This window comes from Leishmania martiniquensis, chromosome 16 (assembly GCF_017916325.1).
Source record: "Leishmania martiniquensis isolate LSCM1 chromosome 16, whole genome shotgun sequence".
Classification (NCBI taxonomy): domain Eukaryota; phylum Euglenozoa; class Kinetoplastea; order Trypanosomatida; family Trypanosomatidae; genus Leishmania; species Leishmania martiniquensis.
The window spans coordinates 82,127-96,798 of record NC_090151.1 but is presented as its reverse complement, the minus strand read 5'-3'; the positions used below and the strand labels follow the sequence as shown (position 1 = coordinate 96,798).

General features: G+C 61.3%; 4 protein-coding genes across 4 annotated transcripts; all 4 read left to right on the top strand.

Moving 5' to 3' along the window:
- Positions 1-999: 999 nt before the first annotated feature.
- Positions 1,000-4,116, top strand: LSCM1_05661 (uncharacterized protein; the record flags this gene model as incomplete). The annotated part of the gene is made up of 1 exon (XM_067323107.1): positions 1,000-4,116. One exon carries the CDS (start codon positions 1,000-1,002, stop codon positions 4,114-4,116), a length of 3,117 nt encoding a protein of 1,038 aa, XP_067179742.1.
- Positions 4,117-4,716: 600 nt separating this feature from the next.
- LSCM1_05660 (uncharacterized protein) lies at positions 4,717-6,204 on the top strand (the record flags this gene model as incomplete). The annotated part of the gene is made up of 1 exon (XM_067323106.1): positions 4,717-6,204. One exon carries the CDS (start codon positions 4,717-4,719, stop codon positions 6,202-6,204), a length of 1,488 nt encoding a protein of 495 aa, XP_067179741.1.
- A 2,122-nt stretch (positions 6,205-8,326) lies between these two features.
- On the top strand, positions 8,327-8,857 carry LSCM1_05659 (uncharacterized protein; the record flags this gene model as incomplete). The annotated part of the gene is made up of 1 exon (XM_067323105.1): positions 8,327-8,857. The coding sequence occupies one exon, from the start codon at positions 8,327-8,329 to the stop codon at positions 8,855-8,857; it is 531 nt and encodes a 176-aa protein (XP_067179740.1).
- Positions 8,858-12,106: 3,249 nt separating this feature from the next.
- On the top strand, positions 12,107-14,398 carry LSCM1_05658 (uncharacterized protein; the record flags this gene model as incomplete). Its single annotated transcript, XM_067323104.1, has 1 exon — positions 12,107-14,398. One exon carries the CDS (start codon positions 12,107-12,109, stop codon positions 14,396-14,398), a length of 2,292 nt encoding a protein of 763 aa, XP_067179739.1.
- Positions 14,399-14,672: the final 274 nt, after the last annotated feature.

The following is a 14,672-nucleotide window of genomic DNA, read 5'->3' as shown; positions in this document are numbered from 1 at the left end:
GCAGCGTAACCAGTCCTTAAGAAGTGACATTCTCTGCTGCTGCCATTGGGGGCGGTGACACCTCTTTGAGACGCGCACAGTAATGCGCGGTCGCACCATTCCATCTCTGTGTTGCGGTGCCGTCGCTGTCTCTCTCGCCACACAACGCAGCGCACGTGTCGAGCGCCACGCCGCGCAGCCCCGTCTCCGGAGCGGCACATGCTCCCCGCACCAGTGGCCAGAGTGAGGGCCGGGCGGGATGCGCACCAGTGTCACGCCGACACCCCGCCCTCCGTACCGATCGCGCACACGTGGGCACCGTCGCAGTCCCATGCACGGCCTCGCCACCGACAGGCATAGCCGATACACCGCCCTGCATGCCCTCCGCCCCCCCCACCCACTCACCCACCCACCGGCACCCACATCCAGAGACACTCTGTAGGAGCTCGGCCCGATTCCCAGCACCAGCGGAGCTGGCATGGCGTGGGCAGGGGAATGGTGAGGGCGGAGGAGGAAATCTGTGACCACGGCTCCCCCCTGCAGAGCGAGGCACTCTACACCGCCCCCCTCCCCCACCTCGAGATGTGCGCCTCGCAGACAATTCCTTTTCTCGGCATGGGCCCTCCCTCACTCGTGTGCGGCTGCAAGAGATGACGACCGTCACAGTGACTGCTGACCTTATTCACGATGGCTTCGCGACCAAGGCTGTTGCGGTCGGTGCACTCTCTTCTGCGCCACATATCACCCCTTTCCCATGCGCACTACTGCCGCTTGTGATTTCAACCCTCATCTGCGCGGCTTGCGCTGAGTACGGCGGCGCTTTCCTTTGTTCGACGGAGGCGCATGCGTGCGTCCTCATTCAGGCGCGCCGTTAAGCTGATGCCGACATGCACAAGCACACCGAAGCCCCCCGCCCCCGTCCCTCTCCTCCTTCTCTGTAGAACCGATAAAGTATATGCACACCTACAAGCCCCTGCCGCACTTCCTGGCCGGCACAGCAGCCAGCAGTATTCCACAGCGATGGATGTGCGGCTGTCGTGCTTGCGCGCACCGAAGCAGATGCGCCACACATGGACAATTCTAATGATGGACGAGTGCACCGCAATGGCACCGCCGCGCATTGCCGCCTTCGTGCAGCGCACCCTAGAGGGAGGCTGCGGGGTATGGGTAAAGAGTTCGGTGGAGCCGACAGCCTGCACGACCACCAGCGACAAGGAGGCTGCAGCCGTGGCGGATCAAAGATGCTCGTCTACGTATTGCTCACTGCTGCCAGCATCTGCGTCTCCTTTCTCGTCACTTGTCGGTGAACCGACCGTGAAGGCGCGTGCGTGGGCTGCCGTGGCGCGCCTCCTGTGCGAGAGCGGTGATTGGGTTCGCGCAGCTGCCGTCGTCGAGGCTCTCCCTTTCTCGGTGCAGCAGGCCACGAAACACAAAGCGGTGCGAGATGAGTGGCCGCTCCCGCCGTTGGTAAGAGAGGCTTGGAGACGTGCTCCGGCAGCGGTGATAGCGAAGCCGGCAGCGATAGAAGCACCGCTTTCTTGCACAAGAGCGTCGATGCCCGAGAAGACTTCTGGGATAGTTGCCCCACTGTCGCGCATGGCCCTGGCGTCCTGCCGCACCACCGAACTCGTTCGGGCGGCCTACAGTTTGTGCCGGCCGCGGGCGACAGAGACTGTGGTGACCCCCTCGGCCGCTACGCCCGCGACGACCCTGCATGGGCTGAAGTCGGAACAGCAGGCGATCATTGCCGAGCTGCGCCGCCGCGGTGCCGCGTTGGAGGCTGTGCAGTGCGTAGTGAATTGGCAGCGACGGCACCTCGCGCTTCCGCACGCGAGGGAGGCGGCCGTGACGGCTTCGATGGGCCGGCGCTCTGACGCCTTCGACGGGGTTCAGGCGGTGAAGTCGGTGCTGTTTCCATTCGTACCCGCACCCGGGGACGGCGGGCGCCGGCCGAGCGGCTCTCCCGCCGCTCTGAACTCGACATTTGAGCCGCGCTCAGCTCAGAGAGGCGGGCGGCCGCCGCTATACGCGCTGTCACATCTCGAAGTCATTCACCAAGTCGCTGCAAATCACCCCATCACACTCGCACAGTGCCTGCGCGACAGAGCCGTGGTGGATCGGCTGCTGCGCCACGCCGGTGATGCGGCGGTTGCGGAGGTGACCCTGCTGCTCATGGGGCGCGTCGCAGGCCTAGGTGGCGGCAGAGTAGAGCAGCAGCCGTCGGCGCAGGCGTCTCTCGGGCAAGGGGACGGCGTCACGGCCACACTCACCAAGGAGGCGGGAGCGCTTGCGCGCTTACAAAGGACGCGCGCAGACAACCTCGGTATCTCTGCTCCTGCGAGCACAGCCTCGCTGCTCGCGCAGGCCGAGTGGAAGTCTGCACCATGTGATGGGGCTGCAGCTGCGGAGACGTGCTGGCAGGCGCTGGCGGCGTTGCTATTTCCTCTTCACCCGTATATCCACGCGCAGCCAAAAACGCGCAAGGAGAAGCTTCTGTCGGCACTGCTTTCGGCTATTGACGGGACGGCGTGCATGATGGCAGGAGACCGCGCGCCTTCCACCCCCAGCTGGAGCGCTGCCGGCTGCGGGGGCTCTGCAACACGACCGACGCAGGACGGCGCGGGACTGCAACGCGGTCGCATGACGCCTGTTGCGCTTTCTGACAAGACGCGCCACGCCATAAAGGCGGCGGTGGAGTCTGTGTGCTCGCCGCTACTCGGCCACGAGCCGCAGGTGCGCTTCATTCGCCTGTCGACGTTCGGCGTGTTGGCAAGGGCTCTCCGAGGTCTGGGGGTGCCTGTGCCAAACGCCCTCGCTCAGTGCCTCTTCCTCTGCATGGCGGACACGGCGGTGGCACCCCTCGACTCGGGTGCTTCAGGCTGCTGTAGCGATCCGGTTTTCAAGTACCTCTCCTGCCCCCCATCGAGTCGCTGGCTGCATGCGCTGGCGATGCTGAGCTCCGCTCATCGAGAGTCAACTTACCGCGTCTCGGCCGCGCACGAGCGCGCGCTGCTAAGTGGACTGCAAAGCGTTTCTATCACACAGACATGGACTACTGCCCTGCGCACGGTCGCTGAGCTTGAGAGGACCTACAACATTACGCCGGACGAGCGCACCTTGCCAACGCTCCTCCTCAACCTGAAGCAGAAGTCATGGCAGGACGCCTTCCGCGTGCTGCGCTACGTTCCTGGTCAAGAGGCAGACAGGGCCTCGCCATCAGTTTTGCGAGACTTGCAGCTAGTGGCACTCAAGCACGCTTCCTGGGTGGTCCCGCTGCGGCTTATGACGCACCTGCAGCAGCGCCAGGCGGACGGACTCATGAATTACCTCTACTGCGTGTGTGCGGCCGCCCGGAGTGGGGACAGCGGCCTGACCTTTGAGTTCTTTCAGTCGCTGAAGGGTGGGCGGGGCCGGCACTCGGTGCTGCGTGGACTCTCTCCGTACAACGAGCTGACAGTGGCCGTCGCGGCGGTGGCGATGTTGGACTACGGCCAAGAGGAGGCGCTGGTGTCCTTCAGTGCGCGCGTGGCCGCCATGCCTGTGGATAGTGATGCAGGGGACTTCGCGGTGAAAGCAGAGGCGGAGTCAGGCAATCCTCTCCTGACTGTTGACGGGCTAAGCATGGCTCAGGCGGCCCACGCATGCGCGCTGCTCGCGCTACACCGCTACGAGGCTTTAACGTCTCTTTTGAAGGCCTGCCCAGCAGCGTCGCTGCGGGCGGTGCTGCGTCGAGTGGTAGTGCTTCAGTGCCTCCTCGGACTCGATCACCTGCGCGCTCCTGTGCGGCTCGTCTTCGACGTTGTCGGCTACGGAGGCAGCACACTTCAACGAAGTGAAGTGCCATCACCGGAGGATGCGAATCAGAACCCCTCCAAGACGTTCCTAGTCGCCGTGGCGGCAGGTCAGAAGCGCGACGGCACTTTTGAAACGCGGCAGCGCGGCACGGCAGAGCGTCGCCAGCACCTGTATATCCCCAACGCGCACCAGCGGCGCCAGAAGAAGGCGCTGGCTGCAGGGTGGGGGCTGTTCATGCGGTACCAGGAGGCAGCCCTGCCACCACATGTCGCTCGCCTCGTAGCGGAGTCGATGGTCGAAGAGGGAGTGGGGGCCGAGTACCTGAAAGTGGCTCTACTGTAGAAGCGGGACGCTGAGAGACCGGCGCTTCACCGCTACCCCTAGGCGGGACTGCTACCGCCGCTCTTTTGTGTCTTCTCCTGTCCCGTCTCTGCACGTTTCGGGTGCTGCCCAACGTTTCTATGAGGGCGGCAGACGATGGAGCGCTTGCAGGCGTGGGCGCATTCCTGTTTTCGGCGCCTGGAAATCATTTGCGCCCGAGCGCGTCGCTGCCCACGCCAAGGCTGAGGTCTTCGCCGGCGACGTCTGTGGCAGCTGCATCGCAATCTTTACCGGGAGGGGGGAACAACAAATCGACGTATGGAGACACTCAAAAGCACCGCGCGCTGCGGCTGCGGCTGCTAATTTCTCATTGCAGCTGTGCTCTGCAAGGGCAAGCTCCGAGAGCGCTCTGCGATCGCCTTCAGCACTCTTTTCACTCCCTCCCCCTCCCTTTCTTTCGGTGCGTATGCCTCGGTGCAATCCTCACGCTCACATAGAACATTCACTAGCCCCATACGTGTCCCCCTTCCCCCCTCCCCCTAACACACACACACCGTCACCTACGCAAGATTACTTTCCCGCAGAGGCGTATAATCTTTGCAGTCGTACTTTCTCTTGGCGATGAAGCAGGGGAAGTCCACGATGGAGCGGCTCCGTGAGGCGTCGCACGTGTCGGACCTGCCGGCCATCATCAAGCTCATCATGAAGCGAAACATTGACATCAGGCGACCGGACGCGTGTGGCCGCACTGCACTGCACTACGCCTGCATGAATGGGAACAAAACTTTGGTCTCGTACCTCCTTTCCCGCGGGGACATCGATGTGGAATTGAAGGATAGGGATGGCAAAACGGCGCTGCAGCTCACACCGGAGGCGTCGCGTAGTGACATGCGGCTCCTCTTTTCCAAGATGGCGGCGAACCGGCAAGCGCGGGAGCACCAGTCAACGCTGAAGGGCGTCACAGCGAATGAGCAGATGTTGGTGGGGAATTTGCGCGAGTCCGACAAAGTGAGCCCCGTCACGATGCGTAAGATGGTCGCGTGCTTGATACTGCCGCTGCTGATTCTTATCTTCTACAACGGCATCGTCTTCGCGCTCCAGTTCATTGCCTTGACGCTGTGCTTCTATTTTGCCGCCTTGGCATATTTCGTCTCCGAGGTGGCTATTCGGCCGCCTTGGTACCACCACCACCCCGGCGCATGTACGCTGACGATGAAGGGGTGCCCAGACTACTGGCAGGGGTGGATCTACGACCCCAAGACGGACTTCGGCCTCGCGTATGAGGATGTCGAGTTCCCATCGTCTGACGGCTACCAGCTCCGCGGCTGGTACGTCCCGCCCCCGCAGGAAAAGGCAAAGGAGATGGGCATTGTCCTAGTGCACGGCGGGGGCCGCGACCGTCGCTCGTGGGAGCGGCACGTGCCGTTCCTGCACAACGCCGGGTACGGCTGCTTGCTCTTCGACTTCCGCGAGCATGGCCTGAGCAGCGGCAAGATGCGCGGCTTCACGTTCGGCATGAAGGAGCGCTTCGACGTGATTGCGGCGTGTGATGTCATGCAGTCCAGATACGGCTACAGGCGCATATGTGCCATGGGTACCAGTGTTGGGGGCTCCTCGGTGCTAATGGCCGCCGCCATCGATAAGAATATCGATGTCGTCGTCGCCGAGAACGCGATCACGACATCGGCGACCCTATTGGACCAGCAGATAGTGATGGTGCTTGGCGGCTATTTCGCCCAGAAGCGGTACAGTGTGGAGGTCTTCCGACTGTTCAGGAGGTGCGCGACCTTCTGGCTGAACTGGCGCATTGGCAACAAGCCATCCAAGCACTGCCAGGCGCTGCACTGCATCGCGAAGATATCGCCGCGGCCGATCCTGCTGATGCATGGCACGAGCGACACTCTGGTACCTCTCCGCCACTCGGAGATCTTGTTCGAGACGGCCTTGTGGCCGAAGCAGCTGTACATGTGTGAGGGTGCCTTCCACTGCGGCCTCTATAACACGAAGCCTGACGAGTACGAGGCCACGGTGCTCGGGTTCCTGGAGAAGTACGGCACCGCCTCACCATCGTCGTCACCTCCGCCCATCGAGGCCAAGAAAGACCAGTAAGACGGCGCCTGCTAAGCCCATCTTTGCTCCTCCCTCTCCTTATATATTTTACTTGCGTGCATGAGCGTGCGCCGCGCTCTCTCTCTTTCTCTCCCACTCCGTTTCCCATCACGATCACCCCACAATGAGGACCACTGAACAGGACTTGAAGGTGCCGTGTGCGGTGGTGTTCCCCTTCGTGTACAGCTGACTTCCTTCCCTCTTTCCTCGACTTGTCTGCCATGCACGTCTCGCGTGAGTGCCAATGCCTTCTCCACTCCTCCTTCCCTCTTTGCGTGGTACGGGTGGGGGTCTGCGCTCTTCTGTGGCATGTAGAGTGTTGCCTGGTTTGCTGTGGCTAGGAGTGCAGATACAGACTGCGCTTGCACCGCGGGCGCATGGACGGGCTTGTGTGAGCTCTCGGGCATATTTACCCCCCCCCCCCCGACTGGCACACCTTCACAGCGCAGCTCTGCTCTTGCTCATCGCTATTCACTCTCTCTCTCCTCCATTCCTACTTCCCACTGGTGTGGACCGGCGTGACTTTCCAATCGGTTAAGATCTCTGGTGAACGCGCGGGGACGTCGCCGATGAAACAAACCTTATGGAGGTGGATGGGGAAGAAAAGCCCCTGGGAAAAAGGGGTGGGGTGCCTCGGACGGCCTCTTCCGGCTTCGCTTCCGCTGCCGTAAGCGAAATTCGTGCTGTTTTTTTTCTCTCTCTGTGTGTGCGCACACAGAGAGATGCTACGTTCGCAGTCGTGTGTCGAACCCTCAGCATCGGCTGCTGCTGTTTCGCTCGGTGTCTTATTTTCGAGCTCTCTTTTTCTTTTTCGTTTGCGTTTCCTCTTTACATGTCGTTCGCCTCACAGTGGCGGTCCCTGCGAGAGCAGTCACGTCTCTGTCCTTGCGTGTGTTAGGCTGTGATGGGCACGATGAGGGTCCTTTTGCCGGCAATCGGATCGATGAGGGAGAGAGTGCAATGAAGCGGCGTTTTTTTTTGTTAGTGTTGCCGGCGAGCCCCTGCATCTTCTAGTCGACCTCTTCCACGACCACCATCCTCCCTATTTACGCGACCATGCGCTCCTCTCGTCTGCGCGTGCGTCTAGTGCCCTGTCGAGTGGTCTTCTCCTCGCTTGTGCGCCTTCCCCCCTACCCTCTGGCACTCCCGACTCTTCACAACGCTCTCTCCTCCTCACTCGCCTTTACACCCCTGTGCAAGTAAACTGCGCCCTTTTCGGGCTTTCAGTAGCCACGAGAGTGTGGCGCTCGGCAGCTGACATCAGAAGCCCGCACCCATGCAGCGTCTACCCCTACCAGGAGATGGCGAGGGGGGAGCAACCGTCAGGAACCGCACCAAAGAGCCACGTGGGGGACGTGGGGGACGTGGGGGACGTGTGTGGCGTTTCCCTTTCCTTTGCCGTAGACGCATTCTGGCTTGCGTGCGGAACTGCGATCCTGTCGGTAGCGGCCCCTCTACGTTTGTGCGTAGTCGCACAGCCAACGTCTCGTCTGCTGCCGCGGGGGCTATCGCCTTTCTCCCTGCCGCTATGGCTTTGTGCGCTCGACCTCTCTTTTGGCGGCGGCACATCGAGCTTGCACGGCTTCCCGTGGATGATGCAGTTGTCCGGGTCCCAATGCTTCCTCATCTCTCTCCCTCACTGCTTCCTGCGCCCGACTTGCATTAACGGCATGTGCGTGCGTGCATGTAAGTGCCCTTCCCTTCTATACCCCTCCTCCTCCTCTATTCACCTCGATCACCGCTGCCCACGTCTCCTCTATCGGGATCGCCCAGAATCGTTTGTGAATCGCGACTGCGGCAGCACCAAAGCGTCTCCCTCCCCTCCCCTCCACGTTCCCACCGTCTCCCTCTTCCACCTGACACGGTGAACCGCCATTTTTGCCACGGAGGTCCGCGTCCTTGCGCTTCCGCCTGCGTGAATGCTCGTGAGACATTCCGCAACTGAGCTCCGTTTCCCATCGAGTTGTCGGGAGGGCCCCAAAACACATTCACCGCGACCCCTCATCGCCTCCCCTCCATTTCCCCATCGAAGCCGCTAAGCGCTCCCCCGTCTCCCCTCGTCTCGGCACTGGCTCTCCCTCACTCTCACTCTCTCTTCGTTTGCGTCAACCACAAACAAAATATGGACATCAACGGCACCTTTGTGGACTGCAAGCGCAACGGCACAGAAGAGGTCGTCTTCCGTTTCCTGATCCTCGACGCACCGAGCCCAAGCAGCTTGCCCACCTACGTGAAGCTCCTTCAGCGACACACTGTGCACCATCTGGTCCGCGCCTGCGGCCCCACCTACAACGCCGAGCTCGTCGAGAAGAATGGGATTCAGGTTCACGGGTGGACCTTTGACGACGGCGCGCCGCCAACACGGGTGGTCATCGACAACTGGCTCGACCTTTTAGCCCAGGAGGTCGGCAAGACGCCGCCGGAGACGGTCGCGGTTCACTGCGTGGCGGGTCTGGGGCGAGCACCAATCTTAGTCGCCTTGGCGCTCGTCGAGTATGGCAACATGGCTCCGCTGGACGCCGTCGGCTATGTTAGGGAGCGGCGTAAGGGCGCCATCAACCAGGTGCAGCTAAACTGGCTCATGCGGTACAAGCCGCGGCACCACCAAGCGAGTGATCGCTCCCTTGTTTGCGCCAACTGCGGTGTCATGTGAAGAAGTGCGAGGGCGGCGAGGCCGCCTTAGGCCTGCGCTTTTGACGGGCTCTTGGTGCTGTGGATAACCGCCTCGGTGAGCGCATCACGGGAGGAGGAAGGGAGGGTGGGGGGGAGGTCGTGACGGAGGAAGCGCATGTGTGGAGGCGGGGGAGAAGGTGACACAGAAGCAGCTATTATAGCAAGGAAGCGCTGAAAGATGGAGTGCGTTGCTCAGACTAACCCCTGCCCCCTTCCCTTCGTTCTCCAGCGTACGCTCTCCCTCCCTCTCTATTAGAATGAATCTCTGTGACTCACCTCGCGCTTCAGTCGCAGTGCGTTTTTTTTTCTTGCGCTCCGCGTGCTTGACCCCACGAATAAATTTGTGTGCACCGACATTTGGTTTCCTTCATGATAGGGAGGGTGCGCCAGGGCGGCCGACACTGCACACGTCTCTCTGCGCCTCTCTCCAGGATTGCATGCGTGCCTGTGTGTGGGCTTTGGTTGCTTTACCCCATGTTTTGTGACAGCTTCTCTAATGGCTCCCGTCACGTCCGCATGGCATCATCGGGGTCCAGTGCTCTGTCTATGGGGAGGGGGATGCCGGCTCTTGGCCGTCTCCCCCTCCCCCGTCTGCCTCTAATGGGCACAGGTGCAGACTGTTTAATGACGTCGTAGAGGCTTAGACTGTATTTGAGCACGGCAGGCGTGCCGCTGTGTCTTCACACGCTCTCTGTGCGCATAGCCTCGACGACGCGAGAGGTACGACGCATTCGCCAACTGCTGCTTTTATTTGTCCGTTTCTTTTTTTTTTTCATTTCTCTTTCTGCTTTGGTGTAGTTGCGGCAGTGTTGGACGGCAGTCTCGCACCTCAGACTGCTCCGCACGCGCGGTGGGGTGGCATTGGCCTGAGGCGCCATCACACCGTCCTGACTGCACCTTTGCTGCAGCATAGCCATGATGTAAGAGAGGGCGTGTGTGTGTGTGCGGGGGGGAGGTGATGAGGTGCGGGGCGTCTGTGCATGACGTTTCTTCGCGTGTTTATAAATGACACTACAGGGGAGGGACCTTGGGTTAACGGGAAAACGAGGAGCAGCGTCGACTGGCTCGTGCGCGACAACGCTGTGGTGCTCCTGACCCAGATCTCGCTGAAGGGGCACATGTTTTTTTTTAGCGCTGCTGTCCTCCTCCCCCTCTCTTGCAGCCCCCCTCCTCCCCCCTTTGTTCCAATGGACCCCTCAAAGAGAAGATGTCTCGCTGCTGCTCTCGCGCGTGGGGCTGTTGACGTGCGCGCTGTTGCCACCGTTTCCGACTGCATTTCTCGTCGTGTGTTTGTCTGTTAAGAGGAAGAAAAGGTTCTCCGTAGCCGCTTCGGGCCGCGTCGACGATTTCTCCACTGAATCACTGACGCCTTCTGCGTTTTTGTTTTTCCGTCGTCGCTGTTATCCTGTGCTGCTGGACTTTTGCCGCGCAGGCGAGCGCGCGCGTGGGGATCGCGTGTCGCCTTTGCTGTGCTAAAGGCGCGAACACTTTTGCCGCCTCACTTGTGCGCGCATTTTCTGTCTCACGCCACCTTTTTTGTCCCATGTCTGCGCAGCAGCTCATGCACTCTCGCACGCTCATTTGCACGCCATTTAGGATGTTAAAAGTGTTAAGGTGATCATCTGAGGGAGCACGTACTCACATGTCATTCGTATTCCCCTTTCCTTCGGAATGGTCCCCTCGGAGGTGGCTTGGGCGCTGCGCATGTCCCACTTGACCACCGTCGCCTTCGTTCCTCTTTGTGCAGCCCTCAGGCTCGCATCGCTTTTCTTTTTGCTTTTTTCGTTGTCCTGCTAATCCTCATGACGGCGCGGCGCACACACTGACCGCCCCGTATGCGAGGCGCACATCTCGAGGTGGGGGAGGGGGGCGGTGTAGAGTGCCTCGCTCTGCAGGGGGGAGCCGTGATCACAGATTTCCTCCTCCGCCCTCACCATTCCCCTGCCCACGCCATGCCAGCTCCGCTGGTGCTGGGAATCGGGCCGAGCTCCTACAGAGTGTCTCTGGATGTGGGTGCCGGTGGGTGGGTGAGTGGGTGGGGGGGGCGGAGGGCATGCAGGGCGGTGTATCGGCTATGCCTGTCGGTGGCGAGGCCGTGCATGGGACTGCGACGGTGCCCACGTGTGCGCGATCGGTACGGAGGGCGGGGTGTCGGCGTGACACTGGTGCGCATCCCGCCCGGCCCTCACTCTGGCCACTGGTGCGGAGAGCATGTGCCGCTCCGGAGACGGGGCTGCGCGGCGTGGCGCTCGACACGTGCGCTGCGTTGTGTGGCGGGCGACGTAGTGGGAGTGCGGTTGCAGCGGGACTGTTAATGTCTTCAAGCAGCCTGTGTATATCCATGCGTACACGCCTGATTTCTCTTTTTTCTCAGCCCGCGATTGGGAACGGACCGATGCGCAGCCGCGTGAATGTGGTGGCTGCGGGGTGTGGCGTGTTCTTGAAGAGGGCATGGGGGATCGCTAATGCCAAGAAACCTATAGGTAAAGGGTGGGCATCGGCTTTCATTGAAACCGCCACATGCACGCTTGCGTGGGTGCTCACTCCCTGCCCGCTTCCTTCGCTTCGACGACGTTGTTGATACTCGGGCTGCAGAGGAAACTGCCAGCAGAGAATAGCGCCTGCGTTGAGCAAAAAAAAGTCAGTCCATGTAGTTTCTGCAGTGAGCAGAACGGCGCCGAATACTCTCAGCGCCTTTTTATTCGTGGCGGCCTGCTTCGCGTCGCGCCATGTGACGTCGGTGAGCTTTGAGGGAACCGCACGAGGCCGTGCTCGGCAGACAAACCACCGCCCACTCGGTGCTTTAGAAACGCGTGTATGGCCCATTAGTGGCTCATCGCTCCTTTTCGAGGCGGATACTCCTGTGACGTGCGTTGAAGTTTCTTCCCCCCTTCCCCTTCCCTCCTCTTCTCGGCTCTCTGCTGCTTGGACAAGGGGGACCGGCACGCGCGCAAAAAAGGGGTACCCGCCCGCGTTCGTTCAAGTCTATTACTACCGTTGCCGCTTAAAGACGCACACGTGTGTGTGTGTGTGGGGTCTCGCCGCGGAGGACGTCGCTGTATCGCGGGCGAAGGAGTCAAAGACGAGGGATCGAAGGCATCCGAGACCGGAGCGTCTCGCGTCGCACGCCGGGGGCGTGTGCCACTCTGTGCGGTGAGACTGGGCACTTCCGGCCGCCTTCAATCCGTCTCGCTTCCGTTTCTAATTTTGCATCTCGCCGCAGTTTGCTATGTCTTCTGATAGCGACGCAGAGGACGGGGCGCCGCTCGAGACGCTATCGCAGGCGGACCGGAAGCGGATCGAGAATAAGCTTTCTAACCTTCCGACGCTGGAACGTCTCCTGCATGAGCCGGACCCGAACGACTTTTCCACCGCTGATGTGGAGGAGGCGTCGCGCTTTGTCCGTGACATCGTAGCAACGAAGCCGCAGTGCGATGCGGATGTGGAAAGGGTGCAGCGTCAACTTCAAAAAAAATATCGCCGCGTGTTCAAAAAGTCGCTGCTGCTGGCAGGATATAAGCGTCTGCTGCATGAGGCCGTGCTAGCTGAGACCGGTGCTGATGCGCCGGCGTCGCTGCTCCAGAAGGGGCAAAGCTCTCCTGACGCTCCTTCTGCTGCGGGCGCTGCTCCTCTTCTTCCGGACATAGAGAACGTCGCACCTCCGCCGAAAATGTCTGCGCCTGGCACCTCGCCGAGCCCCACTGAAAAGACGCCGATGGGGTGTCCAATGCTGGAGCGCTACCTCGTCTCCAAGGCCCCCCGCAGTCAGTCTGGAGTGCTTGTCGTTACCGTGTTCACCTCCGCCTACCCGGACGGGCAAAACTTTAGCTGCCAATGGAACTGCTACTACTGTCCCAACGAGCCGGGCCAGCCGCGCAGCTACTTGCTGAACGAACCGGGAGTGCGGCGGGCTAACCGCCTCCAGTTCGACCCCTGCCGCCAGTTTGAAGAGCGCGTCCGCTCTCTCTTGGCCATCGGCCACCCAGCCGACAAAGTGGAGCTGCTCGTCCTTGGCGGCACCTGGGAGAGCTACCCGCGTCTATACCGTGAGCGCTTCATCCGCGACCTTTTCTATGCGGCAAATACTATGTTCGACCCCCCGCAGGCGCCGCGACGGCCACCGCTGGACTTGCTGCAGGAGCAGCTGCTAAACGAGTCTGCGCACTGCAAGATAATCGGTGTGACGCTGGAGACTCGACCAGACACCATCAACCCGGAGATGCTCGTGGAGCTGCGACGGCTTGGCTGCACTCGGGTGCAGCTCGGTGTGCAACACACAGACGATGGCATCCTCGCTCTTGTGAACCGCCAGTGTACTCGCGAGGACACGGCCAACGCTATCAAGCTGCTGAAGGACAGCTGCTTTAAGGTGGACATCCATCTCATGCCAGACCTGCCCGGTGCAAGCCCTGCCATTGACAAGGCCATGTTCGATGACGTACTCGCGTCTCCGTACCTCCAGGCGGACCAGTGGAAGATATACCCATGCCAAACGACGCCCTTCTCGGTGATCGAGCAGTGGTATAAGGACGGCAAGTACAGGCCATACGGCCTGGAGAGCTTGATCGACGTGCTGCTCTACGCCAAGGCACGCGTGCACCCGTGGATCCGTATCAACCGCGTCATCCGAGACATCCCGGTGGACTACATTCTTGCCGGCGTGGAGGTGGCAAACCTCCGGCAGCTGCTCGCGCACATGCTGCGCGAACGCGGGGATCGCTGCCGCTGCATTCGGTGCCGCGAAGTCAAAGGTGACAAAGCAGTCGCGGAGAAGCTCAAGTCGGCCATCCTGCAGGAGCGGCGCTACGAGGCGAGTGAGGGCACGGAGGTGTTTCTGTCAGTCGAGATGCCGACAGAGGACGCGACGATCTTGGGCTTTCTGCGCCTGCGGCTGAACATTCGCAACTGGGAGACGCCCTTCAGCGAGCTCGTACCATGCGCCCTCATCCGAGAGCTGCACGTCTACGGCAACCTCTTGCCCACCTACGTGGAGGGGGCGGGTGGTGCGCGTGCACCGGCCGCGCAGCACACCGGCATTGGCCAGCGCCTTCTGGAGCGCGCCGAGGCCATCGCCATGGCGGAAGGGTACAGTCACATCGCCGTCATCAGCGGCGTAGGTGCCCGTGGTTATTACAAGCGCCACGGCTACCGATTGCTTGCACCCCACCGTGGCGGCTTTCTCGTGAAGAGCATTGCCGGGGTGGCGGACGCGGTGACGGGCGCCCGCACCACCACCCTCGAGACTGCGCCACTGGATTTTTCGATCGAGCGTGACGAGGCGCTGCTGCGGCGAGTCGTGGAAAAGCGCTCGGCAGCAGCATCGCCGATTGCGGGGGAGGCGTCCCCCCTCGGCGTAGCCACGGCCGCCTCGCTTTGGACGCACGCAGCTGCGTGGTACAGCCAGCTGCGCATTAGTGTGGCGCAGTGGTGGCCAACGCGAAAGCGTGACCGTGAGGAGGAGCATCAGGAACAGAAGAGCGGCACGGAAGAGCGTGCTCGAGCAGCAGCGCCAAGCGCGTGATTTGTGCAGCGCTTTGGTGAGCTTTCACGACTGGTCTTGCTGTAGTTTGTGGGGTGCCGAGGAGAGGTCGGTGTTGGTGCTGACGGTGAGTGTTTTCGTAAGAATTCATAAGAAACGTGCGACCGAAGGCGTAACCGAATCGACTAAAAGGCGGCGTTGCGTTACAGCAGTGCATCACCACATCCCAACTTGCCCAGGGCACACTTTGCGGTAGGAATGGGGGGAGCGCTTCCGCTCGTCAGCCGCTGCGGAACGCGCCTGCTGCTGCCGCTCC